The sequence below is a fragment of the Rhamphochromis sp. 'chilingali' genome (genome assembly GCF_963969265.1).
Source record: "Rhamphochromis sp. 'chilingali' genome assembly, chromosome: 2".
Lineage (NCBI taxonomy): Eukaryota > Metazoa > Chordata > Actinopteri > Cichliformes > Cichlidae > Rhamphochromis > Rhamphochromis sp. 'chilingali'.
Genome location: NC_137930.1, coordinates 38,432,934 through 38,457,604, shown reverse-complemented (window position 1 = coordinate 38,457,604; position 24,671 = coordinate 38,432,934). Strand labels below are relative to the sequence as shown.

Below are 24,671 nucleotides of genomic sequence, written 5' to 3'. Positions count from 1 at the left end.
GTGGTAGAATAGAGAAAAGAAAGAAAAAAAGAAAAAAAGAGACATCCTACACAAAGTGAATACCAAGGAAAATGAAGTGGAAACACTGGGAAAGAGAGAGATCAGATCATAATGAGGAGTACCCGTTTATGAGAGAGTTTAAATTTAGACTTCATTTATCTACAGAAAAGGCACATTTTACCATTGAGGTATCTGTTGCATTCAGGGTCTATAAGACCCTAAACAAACATTTGAAGTGTCGTTTAATAGTGTTTAAAGAAAAGAATGATAATGTAATTTATTTGATTTCGAAACCAGTCAAGCCCGTCATATTGTTATAGAGCATGGTGTAATGTATTTCTTACTTTTGGCTTTCACTTTTCAATTAGCTAACCTACTGCTGTTTGTTTAATAATTCAGGTATTAGTGACATTAAAGGAGAATAGTTAATACTTATTGTGACTGCACCATAAGCCCTTTCAAATCTGCTTTCATGGAGCTCATAAACCCTCATGAATCAGTTGTTTATTGCTTCCACAAGAATTTAAAGTCAAAACCTAAACAGACAAAATGCATTATTTACCTTATTTCTGAATAACTTAAACCTGTACACAGATTGTGCTTAGAGTATACTACTTAGTGCGTGTGGGGGGGTGGCATGAAAAGGGAAAAGAACAAAATAATGCTTGGACACTGCTGGCACGGGGGTCCTACATAAATGCAAAGCAGGAGATGAAGCATCGCTGAATATGTTTCCAAACCACCTTCATTCCAAGCCAAAGACTAGAAAATATGGTGAAGCAGATCTTTCCTTTGGTCTCCTCTGCAGAATTGGTTTTCCCTTCGTCGGGAGCACCACTGGGCTCTCCAAATCACGGACAAACAGTATCCCACATTCTTGATTTTTAGTTCACAAACACTTGTTGTAATGACTAACTACTCCTGACATTTTGGAGATGTTAGCTCTTTATACAGTAAAGTTACAGTGAGATACAAATAATATCAGGCTGATCCTGCCACGATTTGTTCCCCGGTTCAAATCCCAGACAAACAGTATCCAACAGCTGTTTATGTTTTTAAACCTATTTTGCACAGAGAGGCATTTTTTGAAAAATTTATTGATAGCAATGTTGAATATTATTAAACAGGAAAAAAAACAACTACACGTAAAATAATTACACCGTGACGCCTCTGCCTTTGTAAATGGAGGGACATTAACTCCGTGTGTATGTAAGCGTGTAAAACCTGCAGATAGTCAGATTAACAGTATTTTGTCTCTATCTATATACTCTCTAATTCATCTCATGTAAACAATAACATGGCGCACAGTGTGACGTGAAAAAAGGCACACCTTTAATGTTGCGTGACGAACTCTGTATTCCTCGTCCACACATAAACCCAAAAAAGGAGTTTTAAAAATCTCAGTTTTCGGTGATTCGAAACGGCGTTTACGTGTGGACGAAACAGCTGCGTTTTCAAAATTACCCGTGTAGGTGCGGACGTAACGTAAAAGAGTTTATTTCATTACTACCTGTAATTTATTGCAGATTACTTGTATTTGCTTAACTGTTTACTAAATGAGCAAAATATGGGTGTGTGGTTGGAGGATGTGTTTGTGTGCGTGCGTGCGTGGGGTGGGGTGGGGGGGCATATTTTTTTCTTGTAAAACAAAGGGGGGCCCAGCAAAAAAAGTTTGGGAACCACTGACTTAGTGTATACTTGAGGTTGAAAAGGTCATCTTGTAAGTATATGCACTTACTAATGGCAACTGCTCACTTTATTCTTTGTCATTTTACTCTGAGTATACTCAAAATAAATAAGTTGCCCTAACTTAATCATCTTAGCAGATGTTGAGAATCAATAAAAAGCGCTGTTTAAAATACACTGTAAAATTAAAGGGCAACCAGGGAAGAGAACCTAAAATAGGAGTGATATATTTGGTTTTTTTTCTTCAGTCTGGTGGCAGGGGCAATGGTGATTATAGGTTTAAAATGATTTCTCAGACCACACAGTGGTGGAGGTGTAAAGATGAAACCGCCTCCAGCATGCCCATTCCCAATTAGCCATCAACTCTTAGAGGATTTGTGCCAAGTCCCAATTAATGCTGGTGAGGAGGAGCGAGGTTCAACCCACAGAAGCAAATAATAATCGTTCCCAAGGCAAAGACTTGAAGCAGGAACGTCCCGCAAAATCCCTCCGCTGCCCTCGCCTGTTTGCTGTGATTTGCATGTTATTATTAGTCTGAGTCATTTTGATCTATTTGTGTAATGAGGATGAAAACAGCAGGAGACAGCAGCCACCACCATAAAAATGTATTTGTTAGTACATATATATATTTTAAAATGTTTATTTAACACTGTGTGTTTGTGTATGTCAGTGGTTTATTTCCAAAGACAGGAAGTTTAAGTACTTTAATGCTGAGTTCAGGGTCAAAGTTTATTCTTTTCTTTTAAGTGTTTCTGTTCTCCTCCATGTTCTGTCCTCCCCATCATTCCTCAGTCTCGACGGACTGATCTATTTCTCGTCCTCTCAGAATTTCCGTCCTGCTGCTTTCCTTCATTTTCTTTTGTTGTTTCATTCTTTGTGATCAGAATTTCATCTCTGACTGAAGATCTCCTTTGATGCTCCTCACTTTTGATAAATGAGGCTCAGTTTTATTAAATTCAAACAGGATGTTCTCAGATCCCATCCAATGAAAACAGACACAGTGTCTCATGGAATACCAAAAAAATCTGCTCATCGGATTTCAGTTTCTAGAAAATGCCAAGAAAAGGGTTGAACAATATAAAATTTAAAACAGCTGCCTTAAGAACATTTATTAATGTGAACTTAAGAAGAGCACGTTAATCTAATATTTTTTTAGAGTGCAAAGTACTGAAGGAGGACGAGTGACATGACCTGAACTTTAATGATCCTTTAAGTTTTTGCACTTTTCCATTGAATTAGAGAAATCAAGTATTAACAATTAAGCATGGAGACTTACTCATAGATTTGTAATAGTAAACTTCTAAAGCAAAAAATACGTTCAGTGTACTCATCATCCTGTAAATTTCAGTTGATTAAATTTATATTTGTCGGCTAATTAACCATGATTATACATGACAAATCAATTCACACATCTTTATTTGAACAGAAGAGGTCATTTGCATCAGTCAGTTACAAGGTAGGAGAAAATCTTATTGGTAAATTTGGAGTTAGTGTTAACTTCTCTTCCATTTTCAGTCCTTTCAAACCCATCCAGTCATGCTGATCTGACAGGCCAGTTTTGTCCCCCTGGGCCACATATTTAATGAGTGGAGTTAAATGCCTCACGCATAACAGACCTTAAAGTTTACACAGCTGCATCTTAGAAACCTCCACTTGTTGGCCTTGTTCATGAATATAACAGCTATGCAGCAAAACATGTCCCAAATCATAATTTTGCCTATTAGGTTTAAAATGGATGACTGATTCTCCAGCCAGCGTAAACTGCAGTCAGCCGGCACAACAGCTGATTAAATATGAAGCTCTGTCTGGACAGACATCTTTTCAGCCACGGTCGTCTCATGAGTGTCTGGTGGAAGAGAAAACACTCCTATTCTAATCAGTCCAGATGTCCACACAGGCTGTGGAGTAGGCTGAATTTTACCCTGTAAATGAATCCTTGAATCTCATTTTTATTGTGCTTTATGTGCACAGCATCATTGTGTTTTACGTCTAGAATTAGATTGACAGCAGTATTTATTTTGTGAAATTATATTCATATGTCCTGGCAATGAAAAAAGCCAAAGGCTTGCTTGTCAGCTTAAATCTTCATACTGTTCCCACGAGTCCTACTTGTACATTATTCTATTGTAGTTGTGGCTAAATAAGCAAAATGAATAAAAATGCAAAAGTCACCTGATGAGGGCTCAGGTTTTTTTAATGCTCAGCATTAACCTTTGACCAAACAGTGCAATAGAAAATATTGTTTTCCATCTTATATGTTGCTTTAATGTTTGGGTTAGACAGGTAGCAGGGTTGGTTAGGCCTCCAGGAATGAGTCCTAGCAAGTAACAAAAACAAAAATCTGTGTGTGTGTGCCATTTCTTCCAGCTGCAGGCAGCATAGTGATCCATACAGGAGAAGACAGCAGCAGAACTTATGTAAGATGCACACTCCAAATTCACATCAGTGTTACCGTCGTCTCCGATATGCGTGATGTCACAGCCGCTCAAGTCCCCGCCGCTGTGAAACCCTGTATCCAGCGGCGGCTCGTCTGACGATGCGAGAGTCAAACTGGAGCTTCTTTAATGTCTCAGAACAGAAAGAGAAGAAAGCTGACGTTTGTTTCCGAGTTCAGGTTTCCCAGCTGTTTGTGTGTCGAGGTAAAATGGAGGAAGCATAAACCGATTCAAACCAGCATGAAACAAAAACACAAACCGCAAGAAAATCAGACCCCAAACTGCGTTTTCTCTCTTTTCCAGATGAAAATATTTCAGAGTATTTGTATGCTGACAGAAATGTAGGACTCCTGGGATTTTCGAAACTTGCTTAAAACTCAAGAAAATAAACATTGCTTGTCTATCAAACTTTTTCTACATGAAGCAGGTGATCTTTCTCCAAAATGTTATTTTAAACTTGTTAAAATGCACCTACAAGACATCACATTTTGAGAAATTAAGGACAGTAAATGGTTGAATGTATATATGTATGTTGGAAGCTCAGCAGTTTGGATGCCAGAAAACTGACTTAAAAAACTAGGCCCTGAACTAGGCCTTGTTAGCCATCAAACGATACATTTAAAACTGATTTTAGAGACACTGCTATGCTAATTTCATTAGTTTTATTATTAAGAGGAAATAACAAAAACAACATATACAAATCTAAATATCAGTAGTGAATTTACTCAGACAGGCCCAGATATATTTGGATGCAGATAATACCCATCTGAGAGAATGACATCCTGAGCCACTAATTTATTACTCAGCAGTCCACTTGCTCTTATTTTGACATTTCAGTTGCTGCTAATAACAAGCCCAGGCACTTCCTTTCTTCTCTTCCCCTACAAGCTAGCTCACCTGCTGTGTCCCTATTGTCATGGTGCTTGCTATTCAGCTGCATCTCCGTGGGTTTCCTCAGAGGTATTCCAGCTCTACCATTTTGGACTGCAGCTTGTGTTGGTAGTTCTTTTTATCCTCTGATAACCTTGATTGTCTCTCTAACCAAAACCTGCACGTATTACAGGTGTACACATGTGTGCACACACGTGGAAAACGGACTCTATCATGATGCAACAGCCGTTTTCTGTTTGTACTGTGTTACCAATTGAAGCGATTTTCTAAAGAGTTCAAACGCTGATCATCCTTCTGCTTGTATATTCTTCCCGTTCTTGCATGGTTTACTTCCTGCACCAATGTTAGCTTAAAATTCATGTCACCCTTGACCAGTGTACTAGCTCACACCTGTACTGGTAACCAAGCACAGCTGCTCCACTGGCCCCAACATCGACGGGATAAATAAAGACAAATTTTCCTACTTAATTTATGAAACAGAAAAAAAGAGCTAATTTGAATGCTGGATATTAGTCCGCTCTTAGTGAGGGTTTTGTAAACGGCTTTGTGGTGTAAATATAGCTTAAATATATCAGAGTTTACATCATAAAGACACTATAAATCCAGGTGGATGTACACCTCTGCTCAGGCAGCATGTGGTTGTTGAGACCTGCCTTGCTTGTTTATTTTGTCACAGTGCATGGATGACCAAACCTCTTCCCCTCTGAGATTTATGTAGGTGTCTAATCTTATCATAATCACAATATTTCCTACCTTTTGCCTCGAATACTGACTTCCCTTGGAGACTTGTTGACATGGAACCAGCAGAGATGTTGCACACAAGTACTAAAGTGGATGAATAAAGTGGAATATGTCAGGAATACAATATTCACAGCTGTGTCTTTGAAGAGGAGAAAAAAACGAGCCCACGCGAAGACCTGAATGAACTGTATGTCAAAAAGCTCAGATTCTCATTTAATCAATTAATCTGCTTTACATTCTCAGAGAGAATAGAGAGGAAAACAACACTGCTCTTCATTGAATTCCTGACATTCCTGCACCTTCTTCTTAATCTACTCAGAGCTCCCTGCAGCCATGTTGAAATTAAAACACAACTGCACTAGAGCTTCAGATAATAAAATGCCCTGCAAGAGCCGAGCGAGGCCGGCAGTCAGAACATTCCTGTGTTTCTGTTGCTACAGGCTGTTTGTTGTTGAAGGGAATCTGATCAGACGGGAAACTGTGTGGGTCCTGAACACAGCAGGCCCTACGTTGGTTGGCCGCGCTGTCCCTGTCTCTCTGTCTCTTGTCTGACTTTCATCTGTCCTCCCGCTGGTCCCAGTCTAACTCTCTCTGGAGTTTTTCACATTTTCACCCGCTGAGTTTCGCTGCTTCTTCTGCTCCATCTTTGTCTTTATTATTTTCTCCCTGTTGACCTGAGAAACCTTTGCTGTCAGCTCCCTTCTTCTTCACCTCTGCTGCTTGTGTCTTTTGTTTCTCACGCAGAGGCTGTGGGTATTAACGGTAATGTTTTCATGTCGCATTTAGACTACACAGGCTTTTCATCTGGTTACTTTGACAATGTAGGTGATTAAAAACCACAAACTGACCAAACAAGACCTGCTTGATTCAGTTTGATTGAACTTTATAGAACACTAATTAACGACAACCAGGAGCTCAGGATGCTTTATATTGAAAGCAAAGTACAATACTAGAGAGAGAGACACAGGCAATAGTGGGAAGGACGAACTCCTGTTGAACAGGAAGAACGACGTTAATGACATGCAGTGGTGGTGCTGGAGCGACAGTCACTCATTGGAAGTTAACTACTTAATCTCTACTTCCAGCCACAGTGGTTCTTTGCTATCTTTACACTGTTTCCAATCATAGTCTTGAAACCACACTGCACATTCTTAATAATCAAAGTACAAATGCAACATAATAGAAGTGGCCATCCCTATACTTCTAGATTATCTGAACTTAAGCATGTACCATAGGATGAAACTTTGCACTGCAGCATAATCCATAAAGGTGACCTGGGTTGCTGCAACTGCTTTTTAATTTCTTTATGCTGACTCGGTGCCAAATGACCTAGAGCGGCTTGCTATTTATATTCTCTCCCACAAAGACAGCATTAAAAGTATTGGACTGCACTGTTTGCAAATGATAGTTTTTAGGCATATTTAATAACTCATTTAAGCATTTATATATTTTTTTCCTGTGTGACTATGACATCCTCATCGATTTATTTGTGGTCTCTGTATTCTAGCCAGTTAGTGGTGCTTTGTGTCTTGTGCTTTCTGGCTTGCTTGTTAGTTATTTCTGTGGAGATCCTCTCCGGTCCAGCAGTTGAATGTCTGAAGACCACCATGTTTGATTGCAGCTGGTGGAGTAGTTCTTCTACTGATCTGGAGAGCTGCTAGGAGTTGGGTAGGCACTCTAACCAGAGTACTGGTTCATCGTCAGTAGTCCAAGGTCACTGAAGCAGCAAAAACTAAAATCCAAGATGATGGAAGTTAGATACATTATACGAAAGAACAAAGTGATTTATTGCAGTGTACACAGTTCAGGGGAGCTTTTCCCCTTGTAGTATCTGCTTACACAGTTCTGATTTGAAGTGTACAAAACCTGAAGCTGCTGATTATTTTCTCTATCTTTTGTTTTCTTCTGGGTGAGCCTAAGAGATAATTCCATGCAGAGAAAACTGAATACTCTCACACACAGTTTTCAACAAAACCCATTGTGTGTATATATTTACACTAAATGACTTGTTGTCAATACTTTTCTTACTCACAAAACTCATTTCCCAACAGGTCCACTCAAAGTGGTCGTCCCCACTGAGTCCGTCTCATCGTACCTCGGCGATACTGCCCTGCTCCGCTGCGAGGTTTCAGGTGACCCAACACCTGTCATCCGCTGGCAGAAGAACCGAGAGGACTTGCCACTGACCTTTGAACCTGACTCCCGTCTCGCTGTGCTGCCATCAGGTTCGCTGCAGGTCAGCCGAGTCCAGCCCCCGGACTCGGCTACATACCGCTGTCTGGCTGATAACCCCAGCAGCACCAGGACGGGGACGGACGCAGAGCTCCGTGTGCTCCCAGGTAACTGATGGAACAATGATGCCCTCCAAACACATGATTTTAGATCTATTGATCGACTGGCTCACTGATAACTGTTCATTGGCTTAAAGAACTTTTGAGACTAAGTTGATTTCATTTATCTTGTTGCGTTGCAATATTTTGGCATAATGTGTTGATTGTAAACATGTATAATACATGATGCATATTTCAAATGTTTGTATTATCACAGTTAAGTGGACTGGTTTAGATTTCCAGTCCTTTTATGGTTAGGTGCTGCACCAGCAGTTTTTACTTAGCGGTGAGTTATACTTTTCCTACAGTCATCACTCTGTCAGGTAGTAATTCTTGTTCATTTCCTCCCAGTCCTGGATGTCTCATTTTAAAATGAAATGTGATGTAATGAATATATGTGAATTTAATAACACGTCTCCGGGCTGAGAGGGAGCAGCTTCTCCGCGGTCTGCAGGGAGTCTGTCAGCCGCTGATGGTCCGTACACTCCACATCATCCAATTATACGAGTCCATACGCCGTCCACTTCATCACTCAGATTACAGCTCGTGTTAGCTCATGCTCTCCGCGGTTAAACACCACTTTGAGTCGAACTGGTGAAGTGTTCCCGCGTTCGTTCCCAGCGGGGGCTCCGTGCAGCCGAAGCGTCGACCTTCAGAGGGATAATCACATGTACTTTGCATTTCAAAGTACATGTATTGACTCTCAGCTAAACTGCTCTTTCATAAACGCACACAGTGACACAGAAAGCCACATTCACAACTCAACTTTTAAGAATTACACAAATATGAATAAAAACTTACAATAGCTTTGTCAGAACAGACAAAACTTATAAGTACAAAACAAATAAAATATAACTGAAATGAAGTTATAAAGAAGGAAAAATGCCAAATGTGATCATTTGATTACGAATTATATAGTAGTCTGTAATGAAGATTTTATTACCAATCAACTGAGCCCATCCTCATTACCAGGACATCAAATGCTGGTGTTTTGCTGAAGTTGGCTCCACAAGGTCCTTTATCATCATCCCAGGATACATGTGTTACAGCAGGAGTGAGAATTTTCACCGCTCTTGCTTTAGGAATATCATGTTTTCTGATCCATGAGATCCCGCAAGATGTGGATCCCGCAAGAAGTGTCCCAGAAGTGGTTCCTTGCAACACAGATAGTGCTGTATCCATCTCTTAATGCAAACCCATCAAGCTGCATGGAGCAGATAAAGAAACCATGAAGTCAGATACAAGAATGGCATAGAACAGCTATTTAAATTTCAAAATAAAAGACCCCATGCGGACTAAATACTCTGCATCTGACTGAAAGATGTGCAGAGAATGGAAAAACAGCTTCAGAGATGCAGTGTCACAGGTATACTCTTGGGGTAGCATTTTGCATTTTAAGCACAATCTTTCCTTAAAAGGACTCAATTTTGGTGACTGAACAAGAACTGGAAACGTTGCCACTCATGGTGCCTACTTTCTTAAACAGCTTTTGAACCCACTATTAAAATCATTTAAAACTTAATACAACCATCAAAATAATGTTGTAAAAAATTATTAACCAGGTAGTAAAACTAAAAATGACCGTTAATTTGACATTTTTTAATAATTTTTACTACCAAGGTGAATGAGTATACATTTATCTGGATTAAGTAAAAGAAAACAATGTTCAAGTTTCAACAATAAATGTTGTAACATTATTATTATTACTAGTAGTAACGATACCAACAACAACAACAATAACAATAATAATAGCAAAATTCCAAAATATAAATCAGTGCAGGTTTTGTATGGCATACATATTTCCCGATTGCATTTAATTGCATTTAACCGACTGTTGTTGTAAGCCTGGCGGAGCATTTTTATTTTTGAAGGCTGTGTATCTGCTCTGCAGCATCCTGCAGAGATGTGGCTGTAATGTGCGATTCTCACAGACACTTGACACAGACTCAGCTGCCTGAGTCGAATCTGTTGCCAGATAAATGGACACTCAGTCGGTTCACACATTCAGTTTGAGTGGTGAAAGGGCAGAAAACAGAAAACTGTTGCAACATGTAAGCTGAACGAAATCTGGCTTTTTTAGCCTTTAGTGAAGCAGTTTTCCTTCCATTTCCACATGTTGTGAAATATTTGATAAGACTTGTACTTTTATGAAGCGAAAATCTCGACCTGATTTTGGTGTCAACAGAAACAAAATGAAAAAATTTAGACTTGTTACCTTTGATGTATAAAGTTTGTTGGTTTTAGTCTATTAAAGTTTTGGTTAAGGGTGACATACAGTGTTTCCCCACTGTGTTGCAAAACCACTGGCTTTGACAAGGTTTTCCCTTTAATCCTTTCATGTTTTTTTTATCCTCTTTTCTCTTTGATGTATATGACGTTTTAATGGGTCACATGATTAAACTTTAATCATTCTAATCCATGAAGATTTGATTAACTTTGCCTTTGTAAAGTTTTTATCAAATGGAGCCATCAGAGAAAATCTGACGTGAAAGGTCAGGGATTATCACGTCTGATTTCTCTGAATGATGCCTCGCTGTGTGTGTGGCCTTACACTGCATTTCTGCTCAGGGCTCAGCTCTACAAGTATGGATGGAGCGTTAAGATAAAATGATGTAATATAACTGGTTTGGTTACCTCATCAAAGTAATGTAACTTATTTCAGAAATGTTACTGTATGTTTGCATGGAATATGGAGGCAAATTACATTGCAAACACCCATAAAAACATGGTGTGTTAGAAGGTATGGATTGAAGTTGTCAGTGGACCTCTTTTGGCTTAGAGCTTGGTAAGATTCACGTTGGCCTTTTTACATGTTTTTTTTAAACTAAATCGAATCAACATGGATGACCACTCCAAATCAACCAAATCAATTGAGAAGGTAAGAGAAGAGGTCACAACTCTCATAAACAGGTTGTGATCTCTTTGGAACACATTTTTAATTTTTACCTTTCCTTTCTGTTTTGCGCCCTCTGTCTCTAGACACATGGATATATGTTTGATTTTGTAGTCAGTTCCAGTTTTATTTTGTTGGTCACTTTCCTTTGGCACGTTTTTAACCTTTAAACTATACACAACATGCCAACCTGTCATCTTGGTATCCCCCACTGATGAACAGTAAATATAAAAGTAGGTGGACAAAGCCCACAATAGACTCTTAGGAAAATATATTTTTCAAAATAAAACACCTTCTGCTGGAGAGGTACCCTCTAAGATACTGCGATCATATCCTTGATGGCAAGGATTTGTGCCCGTGTACCAGCTTTGAAAGCCTTGCTACAATGTTGCACCTTAACGCAGCACAGAGCACTTAAAAGTTTCATTTTCTGTCTAGTCTCACTGACCACCTACAGTCAATTTAGAATCTTTAACCTAATTAAAATCTTTTAACCTGTCATTTAGGTAATTTAATCAATTAACCTAAATGACAGGTGCCACATGGGAGGAACCTGGAGAAAGCCAACCAGTAAGATTCAAATCCCAAATCTGTGACATGGAAGCACTATTCTCTGCAGCTCTGCGCTGATATAAGAAACAGCATAAATATGCCTTTTGTACTTCTGAGGAACAAATGCAAGCTATGAAAGATTAAATAGTTACACATAATTACTAGGGGTGCAACGATACACAAAATTCACGGTTCGGTTCGGTTCGATACTTTGGTGTCACGGTTCGATATTTTTTCCATACAAAAAAAATGTTCATGCCTTTTTAATTTGTCATTTATTAAAATTATAAATATATATTTTAACTCAAAAGTACAGTTTTTAAATTTAACCCTAACCCTTGTGCGTGTTTTTTATTTTGACAGCGAATGCGCACCTGCGGACCACTTATGTGCAGCCCTGGTTATTTAGCTCGTCATATTGCAGCCACAGAAATTATTTTGTCCATGAAACCATAAAGCTGCACTTTCTTTTTGCCTTATAGTCTGATTTGTCATAACTTCTCCGTTTTGTGGTAAGCTTTTCTTTGGCTGTCACTTCTTCACCCTGACCTGTCTTATTTGGCTCAGCATAACTAAAATATATATCTGTCTGTGAAGGTTCTCAGTCATCCAGGTCATCGTAGTCAAATATAAATCCTGCTGCTTTTACACACGTACTCACATAAGCTCAGCGATTCTCTGCGCGATCAACCTCTCACATGTTTAAGCTTGCTGCGGGAGATTTCACTTGTCATGTTTGCATAGTAAGCTAACGATTGATAAGACGATGTCAGAGGAATTGGTCCTAGTTAAATTTACCCTTTTTAATTTTTCATATTTATTTCCTATCTTATTCATAGCCTTTTCCTTTTTTGTTTTCTTTAGGTCACGAGCAGTTGTCCAAGCATTTCACTACATATCGTACTGTGTATGACTGTGTACGTGACAAATAAAATTTGAATTTGAATTTGAATTTGAAATTATCATCACTCACAGATCAGTGCTGTCGCTCTCTATACACAGTTCGCACGATTGCAAAGTGAAAGCAAAAAAACAAGCGCAAATTCAAACGCGACTTCAATATGTCACATATTGACAGTGGCTCACCGATGCCAATGACATAATTACCCAGCTACATTTCTGAAAGAATGCTAAAGCATTGACATATATTTTTCCTTCCTACAATAGCCCGACGGGCAGGGAAGAGATAGATTTTGGTAGCCCGACTGAAAAAATCGCTAGCTCCAGGACGTCAGGCTAGCGATATTGCAAGCCCTGTATCTGATTGAGGAATCATGCATCTTTGGAAAAGAGAGTTTATTACAGAGAAATGTCTCTTTCCAAAATAAAAGCTATACTATCCGCTTCTTCTGGGCTATATTCTCAGCAGCATAAGGAGAATCATGTGCTAACAGCTGTCTAAATGACTCGGCTAAAGTTAGTAGCATGCTTGTTGTTTTTGTCTTTGCACTAGGATGATGTCGGCGTAAATGTGCAGTCATATTCGTCGTGTTCCCACTAGTGCTTTCAGGTTAATCTCGTTGAAATGACCTTAACGCCACAACACGGCAAATCTCCGTTAACGAGCTACCGCCGATCGCCCCTTGCATGGGGCTAGACGGCCAACACGTTAACGAGCTAACTGCGCTAACACACTAGTTCCCACCCATGTAATTGAGCATTGCATGGCACATCCAACATACTGTTTTACTTTAGTCCATGACTCGCTTACCTTCAGGGTCATACGTCACATGAAAACCAAAATAATTCCAAACGCCAGATCTGAATGAGGGTGGGGGAGGTGCCCTGCGCTCTTCCTTCTGACTATGCTGTCTGTGTTGAGCGCTCAGTGGATCTGTGCTCGACAGTGCAGCCTAGGCGGAGTAGTCGAACGCAGATTCACTGAGCGCTCAACACAGACAGCATCGTCAGAAGGAAAGTTGATAAAATAAATTACAAATGTTGTATTGTTCGATACATATGCGTACCGAACCGAAAGCACTGTATCGAACGGTTCAATATCGATACGAATATCGTTGCACCCCTAATAATTACCTTGTGGCTCAATATGCAGTTAGCCTTATGGGGTGCATCCATTCAGACTGTACCTCTGTGGTGTTATAGAAATTTAAAACAAATGATCTACACATAAACATGTTGTCTTTGTGAGGTTTTAATTTGCCTTTGCAAAGGGGTCAAAACAATAATACAGAATGCAACAGCAATTTGCATCACTTTTAAGAAACAACAACAACAAGTGTAGACGAGCAACATTTTCTAATTACCACTGTCCACAGAATACATTCAGAAAATTCCATATAACATAACTTACAGTAAAGTCCAGTACATCTAGTATTAAAACATTACATAAAGACATAAAGACAAAACATGATAGTATGGATCCTTCCATTGAGCCAGGCCAGCTTTTCAATTTCCCGTGACACGGGACAAAAAATACGTTTCTGAGAGTCGTTTTCAAACTCTGTCTCTCAGACTCCACTGCAGCAAGAAAACACTTGGAAATTCAAGTATGGAAATTTCTTACAGGAAGCCTACCTTAATTTGCTAAACTCAAACTGCTGGTGCTTCATTTTACCTTCAGATGAACCCGAGTTACAAAAGGACAGAAGAACAGAAGGCAGGATCGCAGCGAGCCAAAGATGTCCTCTTACATCCTGCTGTGAGATACACTAAAGCTTAAAAATTAAGCCTTGGAAGTCCTGATGAACAAAAAAAAATCAGCAGGTTAAATCCTATCAGAATCCAGACAGGACCGGGATTAATCCACTTACCTTGGAAATGGGATTTGTTCGGAAACAGTGAACAAAGAAGTGCCTTGATTTTGATCTCTTACCACATTTACTGACCCTAAAAACTTAGCTGTTTAGGGTCAGGGTGTGTTTATATTTATCACTTTAAAGATGAGATTTTCTAGTTTCTGAAACTATGCATATTTTGTTCTTGGCTAAAACACCCTAATCCTAACCATACACTTAAGTGGTTGGTTGGTGATGTGGTGAAGGCTGCAACCTTCGTTATAACTCAGTGCAGAATCACAAGTGGGTAGGAGGAGTACCGAAAGCTACCGACTACACCAAACTGGGAAAATCCACACAGTCCCAGATTTTTCTGGTTTGTGAATTAAAAGTCCACCTTAAATACAAATAAATACATAAAAATAAAAGGATTATATATATTAGATTTACTTTTCTAGCATTTAAAAGAGCAACTCTTAAGTCTGTGATTTATTACCTTTATTAGTTTGGTGCAGCATGAAAACTAAAGAAGAAACAAGGTTGTGAGATGAGAACATGGTAATAACATGATGTGAGAACACGCCTCTTGGCCTGTTGGGTACAAATAATAACTGAGTGTGTTTGTGCAGTGAACTGAGCTGAAGGTCTGGGAAAAGGATGACTTATCATCTTTGTTTCAACATTTCAGAGGAGAACAGCGCTGAATATATTTGTCGTCGTTCCTCAAAGGTGTTGTGTGTCTTTGTCTGCATGCAGTGAATAGCTCGTGACTGCGCGTGTGTCCTCCTTGTTGTGATGCGAGGTGTGCCAGTGTTTCATCTGATTTGCTGACAGCCTCCTTGGGCGACGTGCCTGTGAAAATATTAAAGGATCAACGCTTCTGCTCAGTGATTATCTCCGTGATCCCTCGCTCTTTACTCGCCTCTGCGACCAGCACACACAAAAAGAAAATCTGCTGCGTGGACGTTTCTCCCGCTGCTTCTTCTTTTCTTTGCTCGTGTTCACCGCGCGCGGTTTTCTGCTGATGATGCTTGTTTTACGTTTCCGATTCTTGTGGTTTCTTTCTTTTTTTTTTCAAAATCATGAAGTTGCACAGCTTTACATCTTATTTATTATCCATGTGTATACTTTTGAACCTCACAGATGGGATCCTAGTACAGGGAACACTTGCTGAATTAAATATGTAAATATGTAAACGGGTAGACAAACGGGCAGTTTGTTGTGTAACTTAAACTGTTATTGAGGCAGTTTTTGTATCAGCTGAATCTGGGTTCAGTACAGGTCAGTCACCTCAAGGTGCTTTATATTGTAAGGTAAATACCCTGTATTATTCTAAAGAAGCACACAGTGTATAAATTATGTAATTCTGTATGTAAAACTGTATTTTCATAAGTTTTCCGACTCATAAAGACCTCCCTCATGGCTGTTCATGCTACACTAAAGTAAATAAAAAACAAGTGAACAATTAAATTACACAAAGTTCCTGTTTTTCACTAACTACAATAGAAATGTGGGATTCATATTAACATATTCCACTAATAAACAAAGATTTTCAGTTTTAGAACAGGACAGGAGAGTCTGCACAACGAGCTGACGGCATGTTTTCTGTCTTTTTATACATTGCTTACAATTGAAGAGTCATGCTGACAGATGGACAGATTTACTACAGAAGTATTTTTTTTTAATTTTGACATTAAATGTGTAATTTAACTTCTATACATTGACATAAAGGGCAGTTCCACTGGTTTGGCGCTCTTAAGGTCAAAGTGACATCCCTGCTCTTGGTGGTACTTGGAAGGAAAAGCAGCCTTTTTAACAGGCTGGTTGGGTATTGAGGGCAATGAGAAAAGAAAGGCTGATTTTAGTGAATTTAAAAATATGGTGGTACTTGGTGCCAGGTGAGCACCATCAACCATCTCTGACGAATGTTTCCAGGGCACCTTATTTAGACTTTAAGGCAGTTCTGGAAGTAAGAGGTCTGACCTACAAGCAAAATGTACCAAAGAAAGGGTCTTAATTATTAAATTAATTTAAGCTGTAGATACGGTATAGTTTATAAAGTCAAGCTAGAATGAGCTGTAATCTGCAAAGGGTCACACAAGTTTGAAAAACTTGTGAATCTTAGAATATTCATGCTCTGATCACCTTAATTCACTTTCAGGGGGAAACGGCTCGGCTGTTTCTTATTTCACGACGAGCAGCAGATGTGAAATAACTTCATGCCTATTCAAAGATAAGGAGTAAAAGATGATTACAAAATATTTCACGTTAGAGGTGCATATTGGTGTGTGTCAGTGCCACTGGCGGATGATGGTGATTATGATAATGATGTAACTTCCTGTCTACTAAAGGAAATAGTCTGGTTCTGGGTCTAGTCACTCTGAGTCAGATTTGCTTTCACCCTGAGGGGGTGCCCGAGGATGAGCACAAGCCTGACCCAGTATAGATGTCGTGTGTGTACGTGTGTGTGTGTACGTGTGTACGTGTGTACGTGCGTGTTCCTTCAGGCCCTTAGGTTTTCTTAGATGAAAGCTTGTGTTGGATATCAGACCACTAAACGCCTTTGCCAGTGGATGAAACACAACGCGACTTCTTCTGGTTTGTCCATCAAAGGAGCACATTCACACTGTTTTCTTGGAGATGCATCTGGGTTTCAAATCAGCTTGGTGGAAAACTGCATGAGCTCATCAAGGTTAGGCCTCAAATAAAGAAATGTCAATGTGGAAGCAGAATTAGGTTATAAACGAGAGATGATTTCTCAAAATGCATTCAATCTTTTTCATCTAAATTGTTTATTTTTTTCCACTGAACTAAATGATCTTGTACAGACTTTCTGCATACAGATGCTTACCTGACAGTTATTTACAAGCTTTTTTCTTTTCTTTTTTTAAATTAAGCCTAGTCTCATAGCATAAACTAAAATATTTTAGGAGACCTTGTATGTTTTAAGGAATCCCTTGCAGGGACTTATCACCCTGGAAAGCAAGAAAAAAAAAACATAAAAATTCAGATGATTCATGTGTCTTTTAAGAAACCATTTTATTGCACCAGCCTGAGACCTTTTATATTTCCAACCAAGAACCATTTTCCCTTTTCTTGTGTTGTGTTTACAGGTAGGAATACAACCGAAAGGAGCTTTTTATTGTGTGGATGCTTTAAGCATCCACACTCTTGAGTTCCTCTTGGGACTTCCGTACACTTTTTGGCACTTAACTACTTCCACAATTTTCAGCCGATTTTCACCGTTCAAATTTTAAAATATTCTGCTATTTCTGCTAATTCCTGCTATGTCTTTTGGTATTTTTCACTATTATACTTTTTAAAATATTAAGCTTAATTTGTCCCATTGAAATGAATGGGAAACTTATGCAATTCTGCTAAAATTTGCTTGTTTCTGAAACTTAACTACTTCCTCATATTTTCACGTAGAACAACCATTCAAACTTTAAAATGTTCTCAAATTATTGGGCTATTCAGGTATGATTCAGCTTTTTCAAATCTTTTACCGTTTTACCTTTATGCCTCTTAAAGTTTTCAGTTGCAAAATTGTGATTTTTCACAAAATACATGCGTTGTTATGGTTGCTATGCACTTGGCTTCCAGTGTGCCACTGAAGGTTTTGCAGTCTTCTCTTCATGTCCGAACAACTTCTTGCTACTTGCTCAATCTTCACTCAACTTCCACAAATTATACATCAAAACATAGGTATTTTTGCTGGGTTTCCGAAAATGTCACTATCATTGTTGTGGTATTCATAGAACTTTCGCAAATCTCCTCAGACCAACACAATGTCGGAAAACTCTCCATATAAAGTCAATGGAGAGTTTGTTCAAAATCACCGCTGCATTTCTGTAATGAGAGGCATATTCGAATCGTCATATCTCCTTAACGAAGCAAAGTTAAGACATGAGGCTTGTCCCGGTATATCTTCAGACACTCGTGACGCTCACAATTCAAGAATTTCTTTCTCACGTATTACCGTTCTGAAATGAGTTGGACTTGTTTGAGGGTAGGAAATTCGTCCGTCGCTCAGATTTCTTCAGATTTCAAACCCTGGAAATGAACCACTTTTTTCTCTCGTCATAACTTTTTGTTGGATTTCCACAGAGACCTGAAAATTTCCATGACTGTTCACCAAAGCCTGCTGTCTCTTACGGTGAAAAAATGATATCGATACTCCAAATAGATTTCGAGTTACAAAGCGTTGTTTGAGGGCAAGTCAAGCCAGTTTTTGCTTCGCTCTACTCAGTTATGGTGCATTAGAAGTCAAATATCTTTAATAATTCACATTTTAATGATAAATTGTCAACACTGGAAGATTCCCCCATCTCTTCTGAACAAAACGGTGTAAGAATGACCGCTCTAGCCCCTACGGTTAGGAAATTATGGTCATTTGTTTGAGGGGAGTCGTCACTATGAGAAATAGGCTGCAATAATCCTGTGCCTCTCTGTGCTGCGTGTGTAAATAGATGCACCTGTTTTGGCGGGAAAAAGTACACAGGCTCTCTGATTGGTGGATTCAAATTCAGCAGCTCCCAGGCTGACCTAGAAACTTACTTCTCTCTCCCTGTGCATTTTTTTGCTGATTTTTTCATTTAACAAGTATATTTGAGGGACCCTCAGCATGTTCAGCATTTTTTCAGCTGTCCATTTTGCTTTTCCAATTTTTCTGTTTAACTTATTACTATTGTGCTAAATCATACTATTTCTGCTATTTTATAAGATTTGTGCAAAATATAGTATTTCTGATTATTTATAGTTTTTCTACTAAATCATAGTACAGTATTTCTGCTTTTTATAGGATTTGTGCTAAAACATAGTATTTCTACTAAATGTAGTATTTATGCTTAATCATACTATTTCTGCTTTTCATAGAATTTGTGCCTAATATAGTATTTCTGCTAAATTACAGTATTTATGCTTTTTATACTATTTGTGCTAAAACATAGTATTTCTATTAAATGTAGTATTTATGCTTAATCATACTATTTCTGCTTTTTATAGAATTTGTGCCTAATATAGTATTTCTGCTTTTTATAGGATTTTTGCTCAAACATAGTATTTCTACTAAATGTAGTGTTTATGCTTAATCATACTATTTCTGCTTTTTATAGGATTTGTGCTTAATATAGTATTTCTGCTAAATTATAGTATTTCTGCTTTTTATAGTATTTGTGCTAAAACATAGTATTTCTACTAAATGTAGTGTTTATGCTTAATCATACTATTTCTGCTTTTTATAGGATTTGTGCTTAATATAGTATTTCTGGTAAATTATAGTATTTCTGCTTTTTATAGTATTTGTGCTAAAACATAGTATTTCTACTAAATGTAGTATTTATGCTTAATCATAGTATTTCTATATATTTCTGCCAGGTCCCCAGGCAGCCAATCCTCTGTGAGGACTGAGACATTCAAATTTTCAAATCAGGGCCTGCACGGCTTCCCAGCCAATCATATATGTGTCCTGAGGCATTCAAATTTGCATATTGGGGCCTTCATGGCTTCTAAGCCAGCCAATCATATCTGAGGGCTGAGGAATTCAAATCCACAAATCAGGGCCTGCACGGCTTCCCAGCCAGCCAATCATATATGTGGTCTGAGGCATTCAAATTTGCATATTGGGGAATTCGTGGCTTCTAAGTCAACAAGTCATCCATGTCATGTATCTCTAAAAATTCATATTTTAATGATAAATTGTCAACACTTGAAGATTCCCCCATCTCTTCTGAACAAAACGGTGTAAGAATGACCGCTCTAGCCCCTACGATTAGGAAATTATGGTCATTTGTTTGAGGGGAGTCGTCATTATGAGAAATAGACTGCAATCCGGTTGTTCAGTGATGACGCGACGAATCCTACTTCCGGGTCTAAAGTAGTCTGCGTTTAATATGGCATTTGTGTTGTTAACATGTTTAATGTTATGTATTTTCTTCTATTTGATCTCAAAAAGCTCCTAAAACAGTCAGCGACCACTGTTGACCTTCCTCGGCTTTTATTACCGCTAATCATTTATTTAAGCTCAGTTTTTAAAACCTTAGGATGTAACTACAGCCCAGCCCATGCAGCAGTATATGAATGACTAACCTCGTATTGTGGATGGATTATCTCAGTTGTTCTCCTGGCTGAAGTTTGGTCCTTTTACAGCATCCTGCCATGCAATTACATTTGTTCCTGACCACCGAGAACACTCACGGTAACTTTTATCAAGTGGAAAAAAAGTTAGCTTGTTTATATTATGCTAACATAGCTGTGTCGCTAGCGGTCACGTAGCACATCATTATATACCAGCTAGCCAAACTTCAGTAACCCTACAAACGTCACTGCTGTTTAGCTTTCTGTCTTCATTTATGTTGGAAGTGATAACAGAGCTGTACGTTTTAATTTGTTTCCAAAACCCCGCAGTCAGGACATGCTATATTGTATTTAGATAGAAGCTAGCGAGCTAACTCCCTGCTAACTTCTAACTCCGTTAAATGTCATAAATTCTGTTTTCATGGATGCCTGGATGATAAACTCAATTGTTACACCTGGTAGAGCAGAACGCTGATCATTTTATTAAAGATGAAAGACTTTAGACAGTTTTTCAACTCACAGTAATGCCATAGTGATCGTTTGATATATGGACCTGTAGCGGAGTTTAGACCCAGACACGGCTAGTGACGTCAGACTGAACAACCGGATAATCCTGTGTCTCTCTGTGCTGCGTGTGTAAATAGATGCACCTGTTTTGGCGGGAAAAAGTGCACAGGCTCTCTGATTGGTGGATTCAAATTCAGCAGCTCCCAGGCTGACTGAGCTAGAAACTTACTTCTCTCTCCCTGTGTGTGTGTGTGTGTGTGTGTGTGTGTGTGTGTGTGTGTGTGTGTGTGTGTGTGTGTGTGTGTGACAGAGAGAGAGAGAGAGAGAGAGAGAGAGAGAAGGCCTTTTAATGGGATGATCTCATTCTAAGATTCAAATTCAATATATTTAGACTGGTTGACTGAATTGGATCTTGTGTGTGTGTCTCTCTGTGCATGTGTGTTTCCTTATGTGTACATATTTCTGATTGTGTGGCTGTTATATATTTTTTTTGCTGATTTTTTTCATTTAACAAGTATATTTGAGGGACCCTCAGCATGTTCAGCATTTCTTCAGCTGTCCATTTTGCTTTTCCAATTTTTCTGTTTAACTTATTACTATTGTGCTAAATCATACTATTTCTGCTATTTTATAAGATTTGTGCTTAATATACTATTTCTGCTTTTAATAGGATTTGTGCTTAATATACTATTTCTGCTTTTTATAGGATTTGTGCTTAATATAGTATTTCTGCTAAATGTAGTATTTATGCTTAATCATACTATTTCTATATATTTCTGCCAGGCAGCCAATCCTCTGTGCGGACTCAGACACATATCACATATCAGGGCCTGCACGGCTTCCCAGCCAGCCAATCATGTCTGAGGTCTTCCGTTTCCTCTCTCGTCATATCTCAGCGACGGTTGTACAAAGAGCAATGAAAATCGCAGTCAAAGTACACCAAAGTCCGCTGATTCACCCAGTACAAGAATTATGCCTCTAGTCCACCTAGTTTTTGAGTTACACAACGTTTTGTAACTCCAAAAAACAGCGTTTTTCGCCTCTCACCGGGATCTAATTCTGACTGCTCATCACCCTGTTTTTCAAAACGGCTCCTCTCTTTCCCAGTGGCGCAGTTGGTAATGACACGGGTCTGCAAGCCAAAGATCGTGGGTTCGATTCCACCTTGGTCAACATGTTTTTTTCCCTACAAATTAATACACTGTCACAGACCAGTAATTCATATTCATCATTTATTACAATTCTGCAAACTTTTATGATTTTACCAGCTTTTCTAATATGGACCTCACATTCTTAACACTCCATGGCACAAATACTCTTCCCTTTAGGCTCTGTGTATGTGTGTGTGTGTATCAATATTTCTCCCATTTTAAAGTATTACTCCTCCATAATTGTATTTCTGTTAAATCAAAGTACTTTTACTACATCTTAGTACTTCTGCTCAATCATAGTATTTCTGCTAAATCATTGTTATTATGCTATATTGTAGTATTTCTGCTCAATCATACTATTTCTACTATATTATATTTTTCTTTCTAAATATAGCATTTCTGCTATATAATTGTATTTCTGCTATGTTATAATATTTGTGCTAAACCAGAGTATTTGTGCTGTATCATAGTATTTCTGCCAAATTATAATATTTGTGCTAAAACATAGTCTTAATTTAAAATTACAATCTTCATAGTTCATCACAGTGTCTCTGGTAAATCACAGTATTTCTGCTATGTTGTACTATTTTTCTAAATCATAGTGTTTCTGTAATGCTTAAGTATTTTTGTCTAAATATATTCTTTCTGTTATCTTATACTATTTCTCCTAAATTCTTGTATTTTTGAGAAGTTATGTTTCTGGTAAGTTACAATATTTCTGCTAAGTTCTGCTATGCTATTGTATTTCTGCCAAGTATTATGTTTCCTCTAAGATATTGCAGTTCTGCTAAGTTATTCCATTTTAGCAAAGTTCCTTTGCTTCTGCAAAGTTTTTACAATTTTTGCAACTTTTCAGCTTTTTCAGCTACTTTTTGCATACAGCTTCAGCTTTAAAGCATCCACACTGCATTTTCGCAGGAAATGCAAATTTTTCTAGTTTAAGCTTGTTTTTTGTACCTCTCCATACCGATGCTAGGTGTATTCAACCTTGGAGAAATCCAATAGTTGCTTTCTAATTAGTGTCAGGTCCTCAGCTGAGATGTCATCCAAGGAACTCCTCCCAAGAACAAAGAAAGAAACAAAAGCAGAACCTTTGACTTTAGCTTATGCTTCTTATAGCTTACCTTTACTGACACATTTTTCTCAATAAGTTGGTTACTCATTGGCATGTAAATGATTACTGATTAGCTGTTCACATCTGTCCTCAGAACCAGCTAATCTTGCAGGACCAAGGACAGCAGTCACATCAATCAGCAATCATATAAACATGAAGAACTTTCTAAATAATGCATCTATCATAGTTTAAAAAGCTCCAATGGTTTACATGCTAATACAATTAAAATGAGGGCATTTGTTTCATTGCCAGGGCAGCATGTTGGTTAGCACTGTTGCCTTGCAGCAGGAAGGTCTTGAGTTCAATTCCACCATCAGGCCGGGGTCTTTCTGTGTGGAATTCGCATGTTCTCCCCGTGTTTGTGTGGGTTCTCTCCGGGTACTCTGGTTTCATCCCACAATCCAAAGACATGCAGTTAGTGGGGATAGGTTAATTGGAAACTTTAAATTGCCCATAGGTGCACGGCACACTGGCAACCTGTCAAGGGTCTCTCTCACGCTAAGACAGCTGTGATAGGCTCCAGTCCCCCCACCCTGTGACTCTGAAAAGAAAAGCAGAAGAGAGGGGATAGATTATTTTATTTCCTGCCCACTTATGGAAGCCAATAATTCACACTTTTCTGGTTCAACACAACCACCCATGATCCATCCATGCACAAAATTACTGTAAGGAAATTATTTATCCCGTTTTGTGCAGAATCCTCCTTCACTACCTTTGTGAAAAAATAGAACACAATGAATGCTAAAAATGCTCTTTTGGCTGACTGGTTAACAAGCAGATGATTGCTGTTGTTTTCACACAGCATCCTTATAAAATGACACGTGGCCAAATTGTGTGTGTCTTAGAATGTATTAGACTATGTTTGACCTTTACCCTCTCCTTTTCTCCTTTTCTTTTCTCTTTCAGAACCTGGCGTCAGCAGGAACCTCCAGTTCCTTCAGAGCCCGACCCGAGTAACAGCTCTGCTGGGATCAGATGCGGTGCTTGAGTGTTCAGCCTCTGGTTACCCGACTCCGAGCATCCAGTGGAGGACAGGAGAGGAACTGATTCAGAGCTGGTCTGTCTGCTTTACTGTGTTAATCCATGTTTAAACCACCAACAGCACACATCTGATTTTACCCACACTGATCCCAGTATGGCCCAGTGATTGCTATGCCTTGGTGGTAAATGTTTGAATGATTATGCGTATTCATAGCATTATATTTTTACATTCCTTTGCAGAAAAGAGTTATTACAACATATTAGCGATTCACTAATACACTGAATTACCTTTTTTTAGTATGACCAATAGACAGCTGTAGTAAAACTAAAGTTTTGGACTCTTTATGTAAAAATAAATAACCTGAAACAACCTTTTGTAAACAACCTTTGGTGCAGTCTTCACTGACCCTACTTGCCCAACTTGGCTCCTAGAAATTTCACCAAATAAATTGGAAGAGATAACAGTAAGAACAAGATTTAGAATAAGACTTAATAAGAAGTTTTTATTTATATTCATATTCCATAATTCTTCTTTAACACTGTTTGTCCCCTCTCATTTTCACCCACTCTTTGGCTCATC

At 38.6% G+C, this 24,671-nt stretch overlaps 1 protein-coding gene across 3 annotated transcripts in view; it reads left to right on the top strand.

The window, feature by feature from the left end:
• The window catches only part of dcc (DCC netrin 1 receptor), a 381,171-nt gene that overhangs the window by 121,415 nt on the left and 235,085 nt on the right, over positions 1-24,671 (top strand). For all 3 annotated transcript variants that reach the window (XM_080907576.1, XM_080907574.1, XM_080907575.1), the window contains exons 3-4: positions 7,805-8,092; positions 24,017-24,167. In XM_080907576.1, the coding sequence (XP_080763702.1) occupies positions 7,805-8,092; positions 24,017-24,167 (439 nt within the window). The remainder of the gene's footprint in view (positions 1-7,804; positions 8,093-24,016; positions 24,168-24,671) is intronic.